This window comes from Hakea prostrata, chromosome 3 (genome assembly GCF_041222555.1).
Source record: "Hakea prostrata isolate BN-2017 chromosome 3, UWA_Hpros_2, whole genome shotgun sequence".
Classification (NCBI taxonomy): domain Eukaryota; kingdom Viridiplantae; phylum Streptophyta; class Magnoliopsida; order Proteales; family Proteaceae; genus Hakea; species Hakea prostrata.
In genome coordinates, this window is record NC_142602.1 from 55,851,673 (window position 1) to 55,872,688 (window position 21,016).

The window sequence follows — 21,016 nt, forward strand, 5'->3', positions numbered from 1 at the left end:
ATTTTTGTAATTGAAAAAAAAACCATTTTGAAACAAAAGCGTAATTAGGGTTGTAATAGGGTTAGGTTGGATCATTTTCTAAAATCCTCACCTTAGACCCTAAATACTTCAGTCTAGTCCTAACCCTATGCTTGAACCTGTAAGGTTAAAATTGGGTCAGGACCAGATTAGAAACTTTGGACCTAAATACAAAACAATAAACATCACTTAATTTCATATTGTTGCCCTACTTTTATCAAAAATAACCTACAAAGTAGTAGGCAGCCTTACTCCCAACACCCCACCTTTACCTAACACCGACCCTAACCAGACATGACGTTGCCTACTATGTTAGAATTTTGGCTCAGAACGAGGTTCAGACGCAGCAAGATAAATTTGACATCAAGATTAGAGGAAAGCCTGTTACCATTTGCCGTAACCAGTTAATCATAATAAACAACCTTTCATCAAGACCTATCTATCCTCTTCATGCTAAACTCATAAACAAAAATAGCCCCTGAGTCAACATAAGCTACGAGAAAGTAGAGAAAGTTGTCTAAGATGACACAGTCGTGTTCATTAGAGGCCACCAAACACTCTAGTGCAAAGACTTAAGACTTGATTCTAACTAAATGTTCAAAATTGCTCCGAGGCCACAACATTGAAATTGAAATTGCATATTCTAGGTAAAACTCAATCTCTTCTTAGGATCATTCAACATGAATTTCCCGAGTGCCATTTACCCATCCAGTATGAAAGTTTGTTGAGCTTCAAAAACCCACCAGCTTTATTGAGTAATCTCTCTCAGGGTTTTCAGAGGGGGGAAATAATTCTATATTCACTTCTTTCTGTGAATTCTGATTTTTCCAAATTCTGATTTTTCCAAACCTACAAAATGTTCTACAATGAAGAATCAATCGGTGAACGTCTTTCACTTACGACACAAAAATCTGAATGGACATATGACATTGGAATAGCAAGTGATTCCCTTAGCCTGCAGTTGCTTTAACTGCTTTCTCAGCTGCATCATCCAGATCTTCTGCAGTGATCAATGTCATTCCACTCTCCTACAGATTAAATGTGGTTAAATAACAATCAATCAAAAGCTTATATTCTTTAGTTCCTTTTAACTGATATTTTCAATGACAGAATAAAATCTCAAGGACAATCAGACACGAGTAGGAGAAGAAAACAGGCAAGGTTTTCCCATTTACCTTCAAAATTCTCTTCCCTTGATCCACATTGGTGCCTTCAAGACGAACAATCACAGGTACTTTCAAATCAACCTACAAAACAAACCACAAGAGATGCTTTTATCACTTACACAGAAATTTGTTTCCAGCAAGGCAATTAGTAACTATGCCAAATTCAACTACCACAAAGTTAATCCAATTAACCAATTAATACCATCATTTTTTACTTTCAGAATGCCGGGAAGTGAACTTAACAAAAAGATCCATCTTACTAATCATGTTTGGAAAGGCACATGGTAGAAATGCAGACAAGTACCCAAATCAATTAAAATATATCACCTGTTTGGCAGCATTGACAATCCCACTTGCAATAACATCACATTTCATGATCCCTCCAAAAATGTTGACCAAAATAGCTTTCACCTTCTCATCGGATGTCAATATTTTAAATGCCTCCACAACCTGCTCAACATAAGCAGTAAATATCTATCAGAACAAAAACAAATACTATAAAGGGTATTACCCTTCATCCTCGATGCATGTGCTCAAGTTTTGCTATAATGGACTATGATGCCTATCATGATATTCCACAAAGAAAGCCACTAACAGTAACACAAAATGAATAATAAGAAAACTTGGATAGGCTAACATGTAAGCTTAAGGTCATCTTTGGGTTAGACTGGAAGAATTTGACAGTTGGCACTCTGAACATAGATTTGAAAAGCACATCGAACCCATTTGTTTATTTCAATGGAGGGAGGGGTGCAGCTTTCTGAATTTTCTTTTGCAGTCATGCAGCTTGGTTTTCTGAATTTTCTTTTGCATTCTCGCGGCCGCCAATCACATGACTGTCAGGGTTGCGCCACATTTGTAAAAAAAAGATCTGGTGGCGTAAAATAAAATGGTGGGGGCTTAAATGTAAACAAATTTTATGAGTTATTAAAATAAAATCTTCTAAATTTACATTATCAACCCATCTCAAATTTACTTTTAACACATTATCCTTAAATTTACAAAACAAGTCCTGAAGAAGAGAATTCAGCGTAAGAGATTATACAAAACAACGCCGGCAATCTCTGTTTCCCTGATGACATGAAATGGGAAATCAAAGTCTCAAATGGAGCCGTATCAAAGCCAAGGATCTCTTTCATCTCAAGTCTTGCAAAAAGAGGGGTTGGCTTTTAAGCTTTGTAGGCTTCTTAGAAATTGGTGCTCCCTTGCTTCTTCTTCATCTTAAAGTCTTTCCTATTTTCTTTTTCCTTCTTCACAGATTAAAGAATCAGGGTTTCTTCTTCTTGTTAAGTTACAGAAAATCAACTGGGAATTCAGGATAATTTTTAAGGCTTCTTAAGAATTAGGTTTCCTTGCTTTCTCTTCATCTTACTTCCTTTTCTATTTATTTCTTCTTCACAGATTACATAATTAGGGTTTCCTGTTTCTTCTTGTGAAGTAACAGAAATTCAACAGCGAATAAAGGGTTGATTTGTGAGAGATGCAGAAATCAGCAGCTACGACATTGTTTGTTGGATGTGAAGAGATTTTCAAACAAACAACAAAGGGAGGAATGAGGTGCATTATTTTGTGGAACGAAAGATGGAAGTTCAGAGCTGGCTGTGGTTGGTAACGAAAGATGTCTCAAGCCCATGTCCTACTAGTCTACTACTACACTCTACAAATTCGTTCTGTTCTTCTCTTGCCTGCACCTTCATCTTCTCCTGTCAAGCTTCACTCTTGAAGAGATGTGGTTGACTGGCTCTTGCCTGTCTCCCTCACATCTTACAGGGATTCTTTTTGTAAATTTAGAAACATTAAGAGAAGTTTGGTAAAATAAGAAATTCACACTCATAATTAAGCACCCACTCTTTCTATATACACCGTAGGATCCAATTTGGGCTTACGTGGCGCAATCCCAACGGTTGCACAACTGGCAGCCGTGCGACTGCAAAAACAAATACTATAAAGGGAACTTGGAGGCGACGAGTCAGTGGATGAAGTTCCCCGTTCAGAAGTTCTTAAAAATAGCTTCTTCTGATCCAAAAAACTAGATTACCAACAGCTCAAGGAACTCTCTCCATCGTGGAGAAGGAGATGAGCTAATTTAGGACCCTTTAGCAGTTTAGCTAGAAGATGGGAATCCAAAGAATTTTTTCATTTGAACTACATATATAGTGGCTCTGTCTTCTTCATTTCCATCTTCTGTTGTGTAACCCTTGGCCTTTATTCTTCTGGTTACTTCTAATTCTATCAATAAGTATTATCCCAAAAAAATAAAAATAAAACGTTAATGTAATTCAGATGCAACACAATACCTGGCCTTCTGAAGCATTTCCACCAACATCTAGGAAATTAGCAGGAGTTCCACCATGCAACTTAATAATATCCATTGTAGCCATTGCCAAACCAGCACCATTAACCATGCAACCAATTTCTCCATCTAAACCAATATAGTTCAGATCTGCTTTGGCAGCAGCAACCTGTCAAAAAAGGAAGAACATCATTAGAAGAAATCCAGAACTAACAAGCAATGATCCCCATTAAGCCTATGCTTTGTTTCCTCTTTTTTTTTTTTTTTTTGGGGGGGGGGGGGGGTGGTGGTTTGAAGGAGTATGTTTTAAACATCTTTCTTGCTTCTTTTTCCCCACTATGTGAGTATGTTTTAAACATCTTTCTTGCTTCTTTTTCCCCACTATGTTAATAGCATCAGGTAGACACGGATCTTGGGAAAGAAACATTCAGACTGACCAACAGAAACTATCATAACTTCATCTGAAAAGTCAAAAGGAAAACAAAATTCTTTTGGCACAAAAGCATATTCCTTCCGGTTTCATATCATAATTTTCACGCAACAAAATCCTATGGTTACCACACACCTCTAAGACATGCTAAGAACAATGAGTAGAACCTAAGGGAACAAAATAGAGTAGAAGAACTACTTTTGTGACTTAATTCAAGAGGTGTTGGCACCTTGCTGCCCCCACAGCAGTGAAGTGACTTGGAATAGCCAGATTTTGACAATAAAATTCCAAACTGCTATTCATATTGGGAATTCTGACCTGAGAATATGGCCCAGGTAAATTGCAAGCCACTCCAAATTTTAAGTCAGCAAGATCTTTGATAGATATCGCTAAATGAATGAAAAGAATACCTCCCGAGGGTCCTCCTGTGATGAATCACGAAGAGCAAATATCTCTTTATGGCGGAAAGCAGCATTATCATCAAAGTTCAACTTCGCATCAGCAGCCACCAACTGGTTGTCAGAAGTCTCGGCAATGGGATTGATCTGTTCAAGAAAAGCAGGCGTAATGAAGCCAGCAACAAAGAGAATGGACAAATGGGAAAAAGTAAGACAACAAGAAAATGACCATTTGAAAGTTGTTAAATAGAAATAATTAGGGATAATTACTGTTGCCCCCCTGTGTTGTAGCTTAATTACTAAAATGACCCTGTTTTTTATGAAATTACTGATGCCCCCTCAGTTCTGGCAGTGTTAAGAGACCGTTACAATTGAATGTTTAATATATATTTTGTCCTCCTAAAATTAAGAAGTCATAACACAATACTATCCTCATTTAGAGAAAAAAAAAACCATGTCAAGTACCAATTTTAGAGTTGTTTTCTTATTATTTTGAATTCCAAAAATAGACTACCTAAATTTTTTTTTTCGGCCAAGAAAAGGAACTTCTTAAAATTGATGACGCCAAATTAGATGGTAAATAAAAATGAAAACCTAATGGAAGTAGGAACTTCTTAAAATTGATAACATCAAATTGGAAAGCAAATAACAAAATCTTAAAAATAACACCAAATTGAAAAGTAAATATAAAAAAGCTAAAAAATAGGGTAAATTTTTTTCCTAATTATTAAGGTAATAATATAATTGAATATAAAGTGTATATAAGTAGAATAAACCTTAGGGTTATTTTGGAATTTTTAAATAAATGAAAATTGCCACATCATCACTTAACTAACAGAATTTAACAGTAGGGGGCAACAGTAATTACACGTAAAGTCTGAGGTTGGATTAGTAATTTCACAAAGCATAGGAGATAAAGTAGTAATTAAGCTATAATACAAGGGGACAATAGTAATTATCCCAAATAATTTTACACGCTCACCTCCAAAAGTGTACAGTCAGAATCAGCGAAAAGTTTGTAAAGCTTTTTCACTTGTTCTATGGCAGAATTTCTATCTGCTGCCTTGAGAGCCAAACCATCTACAACTTTAGCAGCATCTTCATCTGTGATTCCCTCAAAAACATCAATAGGGACCTGGTTGAAAACACAAGATCAGATTGCATACCTAAAGGTAATATGAGGAATTCAAGGAAATGTCAGAAAATGCTGAAAGAAGACGTTAATAATAACCTTAATGATCATGTCAGGGAATTTTTCTGCAAGGTCTTCAATGCTGGTCCCACCTTTACTACAGGCAATAATGATCTGGAGAAGAAGAAATGCACATACCAAATAGTCATCATCATAAAACATCCACTTCTAACTAGCATGAAACAAAATCCACTTCTAACTTGCAAGAACTAAAGCCCTCCATGTGGCACTCACTAGGCAACATGGTGAACATAGATCAAAGTACATCATGAAAAACACAAACACAACACGATTTATAAGATCTCGGAGGACAGAATGAGGTAAACTCACAAGAAATAAAATTTTCATGTGGAACTTAAAAGGTGACATGAACAAAGTGAGATCAAAGTACACCATGGAAAAACACATACACAACACGATGCAAAGAATTTGGAGGAAAGACAATGAGGTAACTTCATCATTGAAAAATATATTACAATTGGAACTTACTGGACCAGCAGTTTTACGGTCAAGAGTGATTGCAAAGTACATCTCATTGATAAGAGATAGCTTTTCACACAAGTATACCTGCATAGGGGGAAAAATGTCTTTCGTCATAGGTCCAAACACAAATAGTGTTCTGAAAGGCAAGAAGTGTCTATTTTCAAAGTAGAAGTTGTAATTAAAAATAAAAATAAAAAACAGATCCCAGGGCATAAAAAAGAAACAAAACTAAAACATAGCAAAATCCAATGAAGAGCCAAGATACGCAAAATACATCTATATGGAAGTTCCTTTCTTTGCCATGCATGATATTTTATATGACAATGCTATAGGGGTGGGTTTAAATCCCATAAACCAAAAGGTTTAAAGCCCCGGCATTTGCATACAAATTATACACAGCATGGTTTTGCATCTATAATAGATTAAAAATGAAAGGATTCCATTTCCTTTAACCCCTGATGTACCATTAAAGTTGGAGAGAAAATGTTTCTATTTGTAATTTATCCACCATCATTGCAACAAAAATAAAAATTCCCTGAACTGGTCAACGTCAAACAAGAGGCAAACCCACTATTCATAATTTAGAACTCTCAACGAGAACAGCGGTATATTGAAAAATTGGAAAGACTCTGGCAATATAAGATAGGACCAAGTCTTAATGAGCTCTCAAAACTTTTCAACAGCGACCCAAGGGCATATACCAACAATAAATGCATGGTGTAGCAATTGTGACAACAAATGGCACATAAGATCAGCAAGAAGACCAATGAAAGGAATCAGCCAATTCTCCTCATCACCAAGGGCTTTAGTATTGTTCTCGGCCAATACAGATACAATACTGATCCTGATCAGGCAATTTACCCTAAATTTCAACAAAACCTGGTTTATATTTACAACTGGTCGATCCAGCTGATCCACTGATTCTACATACCGAGCTTGTCTCTAGATGCTACCCCAGCCCAACCCTCAAGCGGGTTGACTGCTCCTAATTCATTGCTCCCGTACATGTCATACCATAGAAGGTAATGGTAAAATGAAAGATAAGAGTGGGGAAGGGAATAAAAAATAGTGATAGGCAGTAACAAATTCTTGGAGGGGAGGTGTCAACAAACAAGAAAAATAAAAGAAATAATCCTAAGATTGGGTGGTAATGGTACTACAAATCTTGCCAAAAAAAAAAATAGAAAAAAAGGAGGGACCGCAAAGAAGAAACTTAAACTCTAGCTCTAGGCATCCCAAACTGTTCCCAACACACTCTATGACTTGATCACTCTCAATCTTTATTTGTTTTCTTTATGTAAACTAAGAAAAGAAATTGACTGAATAAAAAGGTAAAAAAAATAAGGGTAATTTTCAACTGGACCCCCTGAGGTTTGGTCCAGGTCACTTTTAGTCCACTTTAAGTTTTCTTTTGCATATGGCTCCCCTGTAGTTTCAAGAAATGGTTAAATAAGGACAAGTTTAGTAGAAATTGTTAGTTTAATAGACTTTGTGACGAGAATACCCTTGTGTCCTTTAAATTTTTTTATTTTATTTTAATCTACTATAATAGATACTATAAAATAAATAAATAATAAATAGTCATCGGATTCACTTTGAACAATTACCGGAAGGGTTTTTCTTCATCATCGCCACCGCCTCCGGCACAGCCACTGCTGCCGCCGTCACCTCCACCACCTCCACTTCCCTTCCTCCAGACGATGAGGTAATACTTGTGGGTCACAGCTTGGGTGGACTCTGCATCTCAGCAGCCATGGAGAAGTTCCCTCGCAAGATCTCCGTCTCTGTTTTCGCCTCTGCTCTGATGCCCAGTCCAAACTTCACTTTTTCCAATCTTAGTGAAGAGGTAAATCCACCACTTATACTCTCACGAAAGTAATCATTTCGTCAAGCAGGTGATAGGCAGTATGTAGCTAATTGAGATAAAGATAAGAGGTGATTTTTCTTATTATTAATTTTCGATTTACAGTACCAAAAAAGAGTGGGTTCAGATTAATGGATACACAGTATAAGAGGTGATAAACAGAATGTAGCTAATTGAGATAAAGATTAGAGGTGATTTTTCTTATTATTAATTTTCGATTGACAGTACCAAAAAAGAGTTGGTTCAGATTCAATGGATACAAGGTATTGGGTTGCTGCAGGAGCCGACAAAGCACCAACTACAATTTTGTTTAGGCCGGAGTTCTCAGCCACAAAGCTCTATCATCTCTGCCCTCCAGAGGTAACCATTGATGCAATTAAAGCATGATGATTTGCAGAATGTTTAGGATTTGACAATGAATCTGTTTATGGGTATCAGTATCTGACACTAGCAAAGATGCTGGTGATACCCATGAGTTTGTTTGGCGATCATCAAGAAACTCTCAAGGAAGCGATGCTGTCGATGGTGAAATACATAAACGGTTAACCGCGTATACATCGTGTGTCAGGAAGATAATGTACTGGATGAGGATTCTCAGGGGAGGATAATTCACGATAACCCGGTGATGGAGGTTAAGTTCACCCGTGAGGGAGGCGGAGGTTGCGAAGGGCACGGTGGCGATGATGAAGAAGAAGCCTTCCGATAATTGTTCAAAGTCCCGATGACTATTTATTATTTATTTATTTCATAGTATCTATTATAGTAGATTAAAATAAAAATAAAAATAAAAAAATCTAAAGGACACAAGGGTATTCTCGTCACAAAGTTTGTTAAAAAAAAATTTTCTATTAAGCTTGTCCTTATTTAACCATTTCTTGAAACTACAGGGGAGCCATATGCAAAAGAAAACTTAAAATGGACTAAAAGTGACCTGGACCAAACCTCAGGGGGTCCAGATGAAAATTACCCAAAAAATAAATGCATTTATGGAGGGTTGAGACTTGAGACAAAATTCAGTAAGGCAGAGTCCATATTAGCTAATAAAACTACTGATCCTCCAGTTTTCTTGACTATAAAAGGAGATAAAGACAAAAGATTGATTTTTCTTAACCCATCAACATTTATATTCTTCACTGACCCTGCAAACAAAGAATATGATCACATTAGGACACCAAAATATAGTTGTCAAGTTGTCACATAAGACCCTGCAATGGCTTGGTGTCTAGGTGACTTGGTCCCTAAGTATAAAACCTTGGGTCACCTAGACAGTGTGACAACTGTGCACATATACAATATTTGCAATGATCTTCTTTCTTCTTGTGCTTTACTTTCTTTCTTCACCCCTTTTTGAGAGCATGCCCATGAAAGCATCTTTAATATACTTTTCTCATAAGACCATGATAAAGGAAAACCAGATCAACCACAAAAGAATATGACAAAAAGGTCCATCCAAGAGAAAACAAGGACTTTCTTTTAGCTACCGGCTCAAACAAAAGAGATTACCATACTTCACACTTCACAGTGTTTACTACAAGCATAAACGAGATTGAACTTCTAAAAAAACATTATCCACTAGAACAAATAAAGAAAGGACTAACCTTGCTAACAACTTTCCCTTGGGGCCCAGTTTGTTTGGTGACCAGTACCTGTCCAAGCATCTTCCCTGCAAATGATAAGAGCTGGCAAATGTGAAAACTCAAGATAAGCACCAAAAATACAACCATACAGCATAAGACCAAGTATAAATTCTTTTTTTGGGGGAGTGCATGAACTAGAAGGAGAGAATAAGAGAGGACAATGAAACAAAAAGGAAGAAGAGGAGATTGTGTTTCTTTTCTGATTCATGAAAAGAATAAATCTTTCTGATTTAGAAGAAGTGTGAAGAAGAAGAAAGCATTGCCCATTTGTGCCTAAGAGAACAGAAAGCAATGAAATTTTATTCAAAATTGGAAGGCCTTGGAAATGAATTTCTAGAGCTTTTGAAACAGAAAATCATAAGGATAAAAACCGATCACAGTGGAGCTAAGTAAGAAATGTAGCGTCCACTTTAAGTGAAATCAATATCGAATTTTGGAACAACAGCCGAGTGAGGTCCAACAGAACCTATATATTCAATTTGCTTTGATCTTATATTTTGTGAAATCACCTGACTTGAAACATGAACCTTTACATAATGGTTCCATAGCATCTATTGAAGTACTATGCATGGTTCTGGTTTCATCCAAATGCACGAGGAGATTAATTATCTAACGAAACATGATTTGGGTACATTATCACTGCACTGCAAGCCTTTCCATGCATATATTTTATGCATCCCGCGACTCTCCAAGATGATACGAAACATATCTTCAAGTTACCCCTTCAATATGATGCCAGATACTAAAATCCCTGATGATTTCCAACCAGTCAATTGACTTCTGTTGCCGTTTAGAAGATATACCTTGTGAGACTTTTTGGTAGTCTACAGACTCTACACAACAGGCCTGACTGAGACAGTGGCCAGAATTAGCCCTTGCCTGGTTCAAGTCTTGCAATTGCTAATGATGTGATCCTTTGTATATCATTTACTGTTCAGCAGATCTCAGATCACTGAGGTAATTGGGTGTTGTCTTTCCCCATTCAGGACCTTATATCAACACTAATTTCAATCTCATCTAATGATTGCTTTTGCTATAAGTAAGTTACCAATTCTGTCTTTCATGCCAACAATCCTATATTCCAATCCAACCGTTAGTTTGCTATTATATCTGTTTCTATTCGGTGTGATCTGATCAGCAGTTTGGTAGTCACTAGTTGTTGGCAAATCAGTATCTCTACTTCCTATTTTTTTTACTTCAATTACAAATCATCAATCTAACACTTTGATCGCTATCAAATTTTAGGGTACTACCGCACTATTCCTCTACCATATTTGTCCGTTCAACCCTAGGTTGACTTGATCCAAGCCCTAGTTCCTTACTCATTGGTACTTTATTGTTGCTGCAATTTTTCTCCTACAACCTACCATCAGGTTGAGTTCACTACTGGATGCGTTAGGAGCTCTAGCCTACACTAGAAAGCATAAGTTCCCTAAGCTTTAATGTCATACACATAGTTAATAACATAAGGACAAGTTCCTAGTTAACAGAGTAAGCAACAGGATCCTTTTACAGGAAACAATAATAACAAGATCATTCCACAGAATGGTTCCAATGCTTGTAGCTAAACTTGGAGTTCTGAAACTAGAAATTAAGTTACAAGAAAGGTTTTAATAAGCCAAGACTAAAACAGCTCCAATTAAATGAAGAAAACATGTCAATGGATGACTTTTGCGACCCGAAGTCTTTTAACTTCTACTCTCATATGGTTGACATGGCATGCAACAAAGGAATCAAAACTATGATGCTAAAAGTTATCATGTTCAAACTGTTAAATTGTGGAATCTCCAATGGGGAACTTGGAGAATGATTCTAACAAGTCTAACATCACAGTGCATAAGACATTGGAAGTGGAAGGAAGTAGGAAATTTCATTCATTCTGTTCCCAAACCATAATTGGGATTATCAAGGAACCGAATTTAGAAGTGAAAATCAACCCAGAGCTAATATCTAAGAACTAAGGGGGGGAAACACAAATGCCACAGTACCAGCAATATCTTCAACTTCGTTAGTTTTGACAATATGCACTCCACCCTTGAGACCACTCTTGAAGGTTCCCAGACCACGACCACCAGCAAGAATTTGGCTTTTGACCACCAACTACAACAGAACCACAAATGAAATAAATACTCAAAAGATATGAAGAGCTTCCAGAGCCAATCAAGAAATATAAAGTCAAATATAATGTCAGAGAGGCTCCAAAAAGCATGACAAATCCCTTTTTTTCCCCTTAATTATTGTGAAAGGAGGGGTGGGGTGAAGGGGGACTTCTGCAAGGATTTAGAACAGACAAGTTACCTCATTTTCCTTGGGGAAGACATCCTGAATCGCTTTCCTAACTTCTTCAACAGAGGAGACGGCAGCACCCTTGGGGACATTAATTCCATATTTGCCCATCAACTCAGCCCCCTGATTGCAAGTTCGTCAGGGAGACAATTTTCAAATGCCTAGCCAGTTGCATGAATATAAGGTCTAGTAAAATATATTCATAAGAACCTTAGATCGCATTCGATCATTTGATTTCCCAAGGCAAGGAATGACTCATCAAACACAATTTGATCCAAAAATACGAGATTACAAATCTTCTTGCAAGGGAAGAAAAAAACAAAAAAACACCAACCTGGTATTCGTGGATGTTAAGACGCCGGAGCTGTTGTTGCTGCCATCTCCCGGCGACTGAGAGAGACCGAGACACAAGCTTGTTGAGGTGTCCCCTCACCATTCTTAAGATCCTACGGTAACGAAACGACTGGTTCGATCAGAAAGAACTCAGAGAGAGAACCCTAGTCGTCGAGAGAGAAGAAATATTGGAGAAATGAAAATTTTCTCTCTTAATTTATTTTGATCAATTTTGAGTTTTTGTATTTAATAATTAATCGGCAAGCGAATATTCATCGTTTCAGTTTTTCCCGGATTGTCGCGTTGGGTGAGAGTCACGCCGCCGAGGGCAGAGCACAACTAGTGGCGGGGCTACCGTCATAACTCAGGTATACAAGAATGCCTATACTCTTAATATAAACCTTTATTTTAGAATCTTTAGAATCCCACAGATCAATGGCTGATGTTGCCTCTTGCCAATTGGCATTCCTCTTTGCCATCCTTGGTTCTTGGCAAGGGTCTCAAATTGGAATTTGGATATGCTTCCCCCAAGGGATGAAGTGATTGAAAGCTAGGTGGCATACATTCTATCCTAATCCTTTGCCGTCATACATTCGAGTAAGGGTGTCAAATTGTAGTTCAAACCGTAAAGACTATGCCAAACCAGCCTAATATACTCCGAACTAAATCAAACCAAAACTTATTAGACGGGGTTTGGGCTGAGACATAAAAATTGTTAGGTTTTGGTATGGTTTGAGCCAACCTGTTAGTGGCCCATTAGGCCAAACAGAATGCACCAAACCGTTATAACACATTATATTATGTTGGTTTTAGTTTTCTGCTTTTACTCTTTTACAATTTAATCTCTACAATTACACTAGCTCTTTCTCAGTTTCTCCTTCCTATTGGCATGAATGTACTTTCTCTCAGTTCTTCCCAACCTGAAGGTTTGATTTCTCTCTCCGTCTTCATGGCGTGCTAGTTTCCATCTTAATGGACTACTGCAACTCCACCTTAGTGGTGTGAACTAAATGTTCCTTACCAACCCTACTGTTTAATCCAATATCTAGAACCACATACCAACCATTACTGCTAGAAATTTTTTTTTCTTTTATTGTGCACATCTCTCTACTATGCACAACAGTGCATTTTTGTACCAAATGATTGGCTGAGATTATAAGTTTAATTTTAAATTTTAAAAATCCTCAATAGTCTTGTATTTACTTTGTTTCCTCAACCAATTATTTGGTATATATGTGCACTGTTGTGCACAGCAAAGATTTGTGTATAGTAGTGGATGTTTTCCCATTAATTCCTGAACCTAAAAGTTTGAAATCTAAACATCATCCTTCTACCCACACCCAACCATACCAGGAAACCCTCTCCACAGAAACAAATCCACCAAACCTCGAACATAAACTCTACCAAAGAAACCATCCTACCAGAATCCCAATAGAGAGGTCTCAACCCCCTAGACTAGGAATGACAACTACCCAAGGCGAGTTCAAGCTCGATGAGGAGTTCGACGAATACCTTGATTAGAAAGATAATTTTATTTTTGTTGGCCTCATCATGGAAGGAAAGAGATTTCGATCACAAGCTGTTACCGAAGGCCTGACTAAAGCCTGGAACACCAGAGGTGAGTATGGTGACTCAATACAATGAACAAATGTACACATTCCTATTTCAGCACAAACAAGATTTGTTGAATGTTTTGAATGAAGGCCCTTGGGCGGTGGCAAACAACCTCGTCATCTTGGAAAGATGGAATGAGGAGGAGAGATGGGAGTTCAACATTATGGAGTTCTAGGTGCATATTCATAGTCTCCCTCCACAAATCTAGGTCCTCAAACTTGCCATCCAGCTGGGGGAAATGCTTGAAAGAACGTCAAGAGCGATGATTATAAATGGCATGCAAATGGGAGAGAAAATCAGATACATGAGAGTTCAGGTTGCTTTGAAGGTGAACCAACCATTGCCAAAACACCTTACAATCAAAAGAAAGAACAAAACCCTCCTCCATGCTGATCTTGTAACAACCCCCGTATTTCTAACCCGGAATCCGTATTACAGGTCTGAGAACCCGAAGGTCTAGTCGGATTAATTTTGTGGAGTGTCCAGATAGAAGTCCTTGATCCATATCCAAAACCCATGGATCTGAATTCTCTTGTTGAAGAATTTGCCTTACTGGGAAGTTGGATCTCTGGTAGAAGGGAAGTGGTGTTTGGAGATGTCCAGAATGAAGGTAAGACCTCCCCCATGTGTTGTTTTGGGTTAGATTGTGTTTGGGTTTCAACCCCCTGAGCAAAGCACCCTTGTATAGCAATATACTTAGGGGTGGTTGCTAGTGGCGGTTGATTAAACCAAGCAACCGCCTTAAGCAACCGCCTTAAGCAACCGCCACTTTTTGCTTGCGGGAAAATGCCCTATTTTGCCCCCTGTTCGTTATAAATAGCATCCCTCGCCCTATTAACGCGTTATTATGTTCGGGATTGCTATTTTGGTCGATTAGGCAGCAATGGAAATGTGCTAGAAGGTGGGCGAAGTGCTGTTAATGATCTAGAACATCTTCCCTTCTATACTTGGTGATTCTGGTTAAGGTAATGAATCTCCATCTGCTATTCTCTTCTTTTTAACCTCTAATTGATATGAACCCATCCCCATTTGGTTATTGGTTACCCAATTGATTAGTTGTAACTCCCTTTCCAATGTTCTTGATGAGATCCTGTCCATAAATGAATCCCTGCATTTGTTAATGGATGGATATAATCAAGGGGAGAATTTTGGATGGTTGATATTTGTTAATTTTAGGGTTTCGTTTCACCCCTTTGTTATAAACCTATTAAGTTTGAAGTTCAGACTAAGATCATCCCAAAACGGATTGAAATCAGATGATCAATAGTCTAATTTTCGGAGCTGGAAACTGTCTGAAACAGGGGCGGGTTAAGCGACCTCTACAAGCAACCGACTGGTTTCCAGTGAATGTGTAGGTTTGATTTTGTATTTGTTTTGACCCTTGGCTCTTATACATTCTTGTAACCCTGCATATAGGCATCCTCTGTTTCTACTTAAAGTTTTATAATTGTGTTTGGATTGCAATTTAAAGGACTTCTACTAAATTACAGGTAAGGACATGCATTCTTATTTATTAATTATACATGATGATTCAGCTGTTCTATTTACTATTCTTTGATCATGTAACTTGCTGTAATTGTATAAAGCATGTGAATCTTATTGTATACTTGCTGTTTTTGGTGTTCCTTGATGTACTTCATCTTTTATGATATTGCACAACTGTTCATGGTATGATAAATAGTGATGTAGTGTAGTTGTGATGGAAGGGGTATTCCATTGGGATATCTTGGCTGGAGATATCAGAGGACTGTGGTATGGGACACATGCTACTGATGCCTCTGGCACTATCATGATTACTGATGACATATCTAGGAGAGTCTAGAATTGCATGGCTAGGAACCCCACATGCTATTACCCTTTCGACAGGGGAATTGAAGCCGGGTGACCCGTGACAATGGTGACGTGATTCTGTTTCATCCTACAACGGTAACCAGTCCCGTGTGGAGACTCAATGGTCCACTATTGGTCATGCAATGATAGGGTTGCATATGTTAGGGTTAGGCTCATGGACGTCCAAGGAGCGGACAGGGTGTCGTGAGGAGTCATGAGAGCATCGGCCCCAATAATATGTGGATGACCATAGGGTTAAGGAGTGGAGTCCAACAGCAGTAGCCAGTCCGTGAGGGTTCTCACTCCTAGGTTGCGAAGGATACTGAACCGAGTTGGTTGATGCCATAGGGGAAGTATCTGGACTTCATATAGTATGTTATCATTATGACTTGCATTGGATTAGAAACCCCGACATGCGCCAGTACTCATTGCCAATGGTCGTGGTGAGAGAGTGTTGACTTAACCCTAGCCATGGTTTGAGAGCCAGTGTAGACTTACCCCTTTGCCCAGGATCCCTACAGAGGTAACCAGTCCTTGCCGGATCAGAGTGACTAGACCTACCCAGAGGAGGGTTGGTGTATATCTTAAAGCATGTCAACTGTTAGAGAGATTCTACATAATTAAAGGTAAAGACATACAATCCTATCTTTATGAAATGACTTAAACATGCTAGTCCAGTGTCTGTTATTACTGTTCTTTCATTTCATATGCTGTTGTAACCTTGTTTAGCATGTTGATCTTATTATATGCTTGCTGTTTGTACTGTCTTTACTTATACTTCATTGATTATGAATATGATATGATAATGGTTGATGGTTTGTGGTTCTGATGGAAGGGGTATTCCATTGGGATATCCTAGCTTGGGATATCAGAGGGCTGTGGTATGGGACACATGCTCTCTGATGTCTCTAGCTCTATCATAACTACTGGATGACATACCTAGGTAGAGTTTAGAATTTGCATGGCTAGGCACCCCACATGCTACTATTGTGAAATCCAGCCCTAACCTTGACCCGGAAACCCTGTTGTTTGTAGGTCCGACAGCCCGAAGTAAAGCAAGAAGTCAGCTATGGACCATTCCAGTGGAAGACTTGGTGGCTGGCTTAGAATCCATGAGTGTTGATGACAGTGTTCCATTTATGGAAACTGCACCTGATGAAGATGGAATTAGTTGATAGACTTGGAGTACTCTCTGGCTTGGTTCGAAGGCATTTCTACCTACTAGGTAAGTCACTTAATGTGTGTGCAAAACCCCTTTATGTTTGGATTTGATTTGAGCCTTCATTTCCCTGTTTTGGACTTATTGTCCTGATTGGTCGACTCATTGGTCAACTGGGCCAGTCAACCAATTCAATCGACCAATGAGATCTGATTTTGTTAATTAGGTCTTTGCTTGCTCTATTTAAGTCCAATCTCGAGTCTACTTCGTATTTTCTACCTCCAAACTCTTTGGAAAGAACCAGAGCCCTCTGCAAGTCATCTCCTTTGCATTCTTGGTGATTTTCTTGACATATCTTCGTCAAAACTCGTGCTTTTACACAAAAAGGTATGTGATCATCCTCTTCTATGTTTCATCTTTGATTCTCCATTATTTTTATTTCCTTTTCTGGTTGAGGACAGTAGTAGTGATGTTGTATCTTTGTTGCAACCATCACTATACTCTTTCCCTCTCTTTTCCTAAGGATCTATTGCTTGGAGGATGATCTTCATCAAGATCATCACTCGCTTTTGAAGGAAAGCATGTATTCATTCTCTTTCCTTATTTAGATTGATGTTCTTCAGTCTTAGATCTATTTTTTCTTGAAGATCTATGCATGCTTTTTATGGTTTCTTTATCACAATTAGTGATCTATCATCCTATTGTTCTTGTCCATGATTTTTACAATGAATTCTTCAAGAACATGATTGATCTAATTATGGTAACTTTTTGTTTCCTAATTTGTAACTTGAAGACTTGATGAGATTAGTGTTTTGAAGTCCTTTATATACTAGTATACTGCTATTGTAGTTTCCCCCTTGTTTAGTACCCTTTTGAACCACCAAATTCGGTTTCATATTCTAAAACTCTGATTTTTGAAGGCCACTGTCTCTGTTGGTCGACTCATTGGTCGACTGAGGCAAGAGACCAATCCAATTGACCAATGAGTACAACAACCTCATATTTGGTCTGTTTTGGATGTTTTGATATCTTTCCTTTTCAGTATCTTTCCTAATATGTTATATACACTTGTTTAGGAATTTCTTCCCAAGTTTAGTCAAGGTCTTACTTGATTCCCTAAGATCCTTTGCGAGTTATATAAGGTAAGGATGGTTATTTCCTTAATTACATAGATTGCATTATCTAGTTTCTATATTTGAATATCATTGATTTGTTTCCTTAATAAGATTTTTACAAGGATATACTACTGATGCACTATCTTGATTATAGTAGCATTACTTGTTTATACTAAATTGATTCATGTATGATTTACTTACCAAATATATGCAAGTTGGATGTTATTATTGATTTCCCATATATGTGATGTTATGGATTTATGTTTGTGAATGATTAAGTATGGTTTGGAAAGGAGATGTGTCCTTTTGACACTTCTGTCATTGGACAACTACGGGAATATTATGGATGTTTCTGGAGATGCCCTTTGGACACCTTCCTAAACTGTTGGATGGCATACTTAGGGCTGTCTAGTAGTGTTTGGCTAGGATGTCATGTTATGTCAGACCCTAATCGGAGGAGTATTGAGACCGAACGACCCGTGGTAGCAATGGGGATTCATGGGCGCTCAAGACCGGTAATCAATCCGTGAGAGGACAAGAATCACATTGTGGGGGGCCATTTGTTGTAGAGTTGCATATGGATAGACTTGGACTCATGGGCGCTCAAGACCGATAACCAATCCGTGAGGAGACGTGAGAGCTTCCCATTTACCATATGTGGATGACCTATAGGGTTGATGAGTCCGTAGTCAGGGACTATGAGGACTCTAGTGTGAAGGATACCGAAAGGATCGCCAGGGGCGAGGAATGGACGTATCTGGATCTGACTTGATGTAACTAAGTAGGAGACTTGCATTTGGCTAGGCTTTGACCTTGACATGCGCCAGTACTTAGACCAATGGTGATGTGAGAGAGTGGTGACTTAACTCCCAGCCATGGAATGTCCCGAGGGATGCCGGACCCACTACCAAAAGGCGTTGTGTGATGAGACCTTCCCAAAGAAGTACGGTGCTATGACTTAAAGCATGTCTGCCAATAGAGACAAGCATACATAGAGTTAGAATCACACTACATCATGTGTTTCATATCATATAGCATTTTACTTTGCTTTGAAATCCTGCTATTTATGTTGTTATGGATTAACTGCCTTACTGGGTTTCTTTGAAACTCATTCCTTTTGTGCAATGTATTGTTAGATTTCTCTACAGGTTCTGAGTATCATGACTGCTCGTATGAAGAAGCGCAAGGAGAAGAGGCATATCTCCAGGAAGGTGATTGCGGTTACAACAATTACACTGAAGATTCTGCGGGTGGTTATGCTGCTTACGATGCTTAGTCCGACCATAGAGTGGAAGCGCCCTTGCGCCATTTTTGAGATTTATACTTATAGAGATGTTGTCTATAAGATTGAGAACAATTTAGTTACTTATTGTACCTGCTACTGGGATTAGTTTTCATTCCTTTTTCCTTTTCTTTTTAGAACTACTTTTCCACTAGTTGTAGATTGGGATTCCGCCTCACTTTACTTTATTGATTTAGACATTCTGATTGTCTTTCGTACTCTGATGATATATGATTTATTCTTTCCTTATATGGATCTTTTGGATTATACTTTGTACATTGATTCTTGATGTTCATGATTATGTTATTGTCTATGTGGGAGGTTGATTACCTCGCTACTTGATCTTCGGGGCTGTGGATCACACACTCGGGTATGCCAGGTAGGGTACCGGCTGGGTGGATGTGACAACTACCCTTTCAGTATGGGAATTGAAGCCAGATGACCCGTGATGACAGTGATGTGACGATGGTCCACTGTTGGTCATATAAATGGTAGGGTTGCATATGTTAGGGTTGGGCTCATGGACGTCCAAGGAACGGACCGGGTGTCGTGAGGAGTCATGAGAGCTTTCCGCCCCAACAATATGTGGATGACCATAGGGTTATGGAATGGAGTCCAATAGCGGTAGCCAGTCCGTGAGGGTTCTCATTCCTAGGTTGCGAAGGATACTGAATCGAGTTGGTTGGTGCCGTAGGGGATGTATCTGGACTTCATGTAGTATGTTACCTTTATGACCTGCATTGGATTAGAAACCCCGACATGCACCAGTACTCATGCCAATGGTCGTGGTGAGAGAGTGTTGACTTAACCCTAGCCATGGTTTGAAAGCCAGGTGTGGACTTTCCATTTTACCCAGGATCCCTACTGAGGTAACCAGTCCTTGCCGGATCAGAGTGACTAGACCTACCCAGAGGAGGGCTGGTGTATATCTTAAAGCATGTCAACTGTTAGAGACTTGCATGGTTAGATCTTAACGGTATTCATATTTTGCATTCATACATATCATTTATGCATTTTTGATTGGTTTGACACATGGATGGTCAGGCAGTTTGCTCACCGTATGGAGGAGAATTGGAGAACCCCTCATCTTGATAAACTTGAGTCTAAGTTTTTAGCTTTAGAAAAAGAAACCGGAAAGAAACTTATTTAAACCTTTTGAATTGCTTCTGCTGAACTCATTTTCATTTTGATTATTTATTCTTTCCTTGATTATTTTATTGGAATATTTGGGCTCCTGTAATCCTTTCAATTAATTATTGAACTTATTCTTGCTCATGATTGTCTTTACTTGAATTTATTATTATTGATAGACTAAAATCATGGATCTTGTGATGGATCACTCCCATAGGTTGTCGGGCGGGTAACTGAGACCGGCGGGTGGGTGTGACAACTATAGTGCATCTATCATCAGGGATTTGAATCTGTATGAAGAAAGCCCAAGTTTAAGCAAAAAATAAAGAGATACAGGAAGGTTGATCAAAAGGAAGAACCTAATGTCATTATGGGAACATATACACAAGAGGAAGAAATTTTGTTAAGAGATTCACCTATGGTCATTGTAGGAAGCCAGCACCACGGGAGACAATGAGAGCCCTTAGTTGGAAATGTCGAGGTTTGGGAAACCCCTTGACAGTTCGAGAGCTTAAGAATATTTTCAGGAATCGGCCTAACTTGCTCTTTTTGATGAAGACTCAATATACAGATAAAAAGCTTACCAAGCTATGTAACAAGATAAAAATCAACTCTTTCCTCACTGTACCTCCTGTAGGCAAAGCTGGTGGCTTATTGATGTGCTGGAGTGATAATGCGAGGGTGCATGTTGAGCTTAGTGACAAAAGATAAATTGACTGCAAGGTTAAAAGTGGAAAGGAAGACCCATTTTGGGTGACTTCTGCATATGGTGACCCTGTCAAGTC

General features: G+C 38.5%; 1 protein-coding gene across 1 annotated transcript; it reads right to left on the reverse strand.

The window, feature by feature from the left end:
• Nucleotides 1–748: 748 nt before the first annotated feature.
• On the reverse strand, nucleotides 749–12,438 carry LOC149022559 (succinate--CoA ligase [ADP-forming] subunit beta, mitochondrial). Its single transcript, XM_089150604.1, has 12 exons — nucleotides 12,102–12,438; nucleotides 11,780–11,890; nucleotides 11,470–11,581; nucleotides 9,443–9,507; nucleotides 5,987–6,064; nucleotides 5,537–5,611; nucleotides 5,288–5,440; nucleotides 4,318–4,452; nucleotides 3,482–3,646; nucleotides 1,512–1,634; nucleotides 1,194–1,265; nucleotides 749–1,046 (listed from the first exon to the last, which is right to left on the reverse strand). The coding sequence occupies exons 1-12, from the start codon at nucleotides 12,201–12,203 to the stop codon at nucleotides 969–971; spliced, it is 1,269 nt and encodes a 422-aa protein (XP_089006730.1). The 5' UTR covers nucleotides 12,204–12,438; the 3' UTR covers nucleotides 749–968.
• Nucleotides 12,439–21,016: the final 8,578 nt, after the last annotated feature.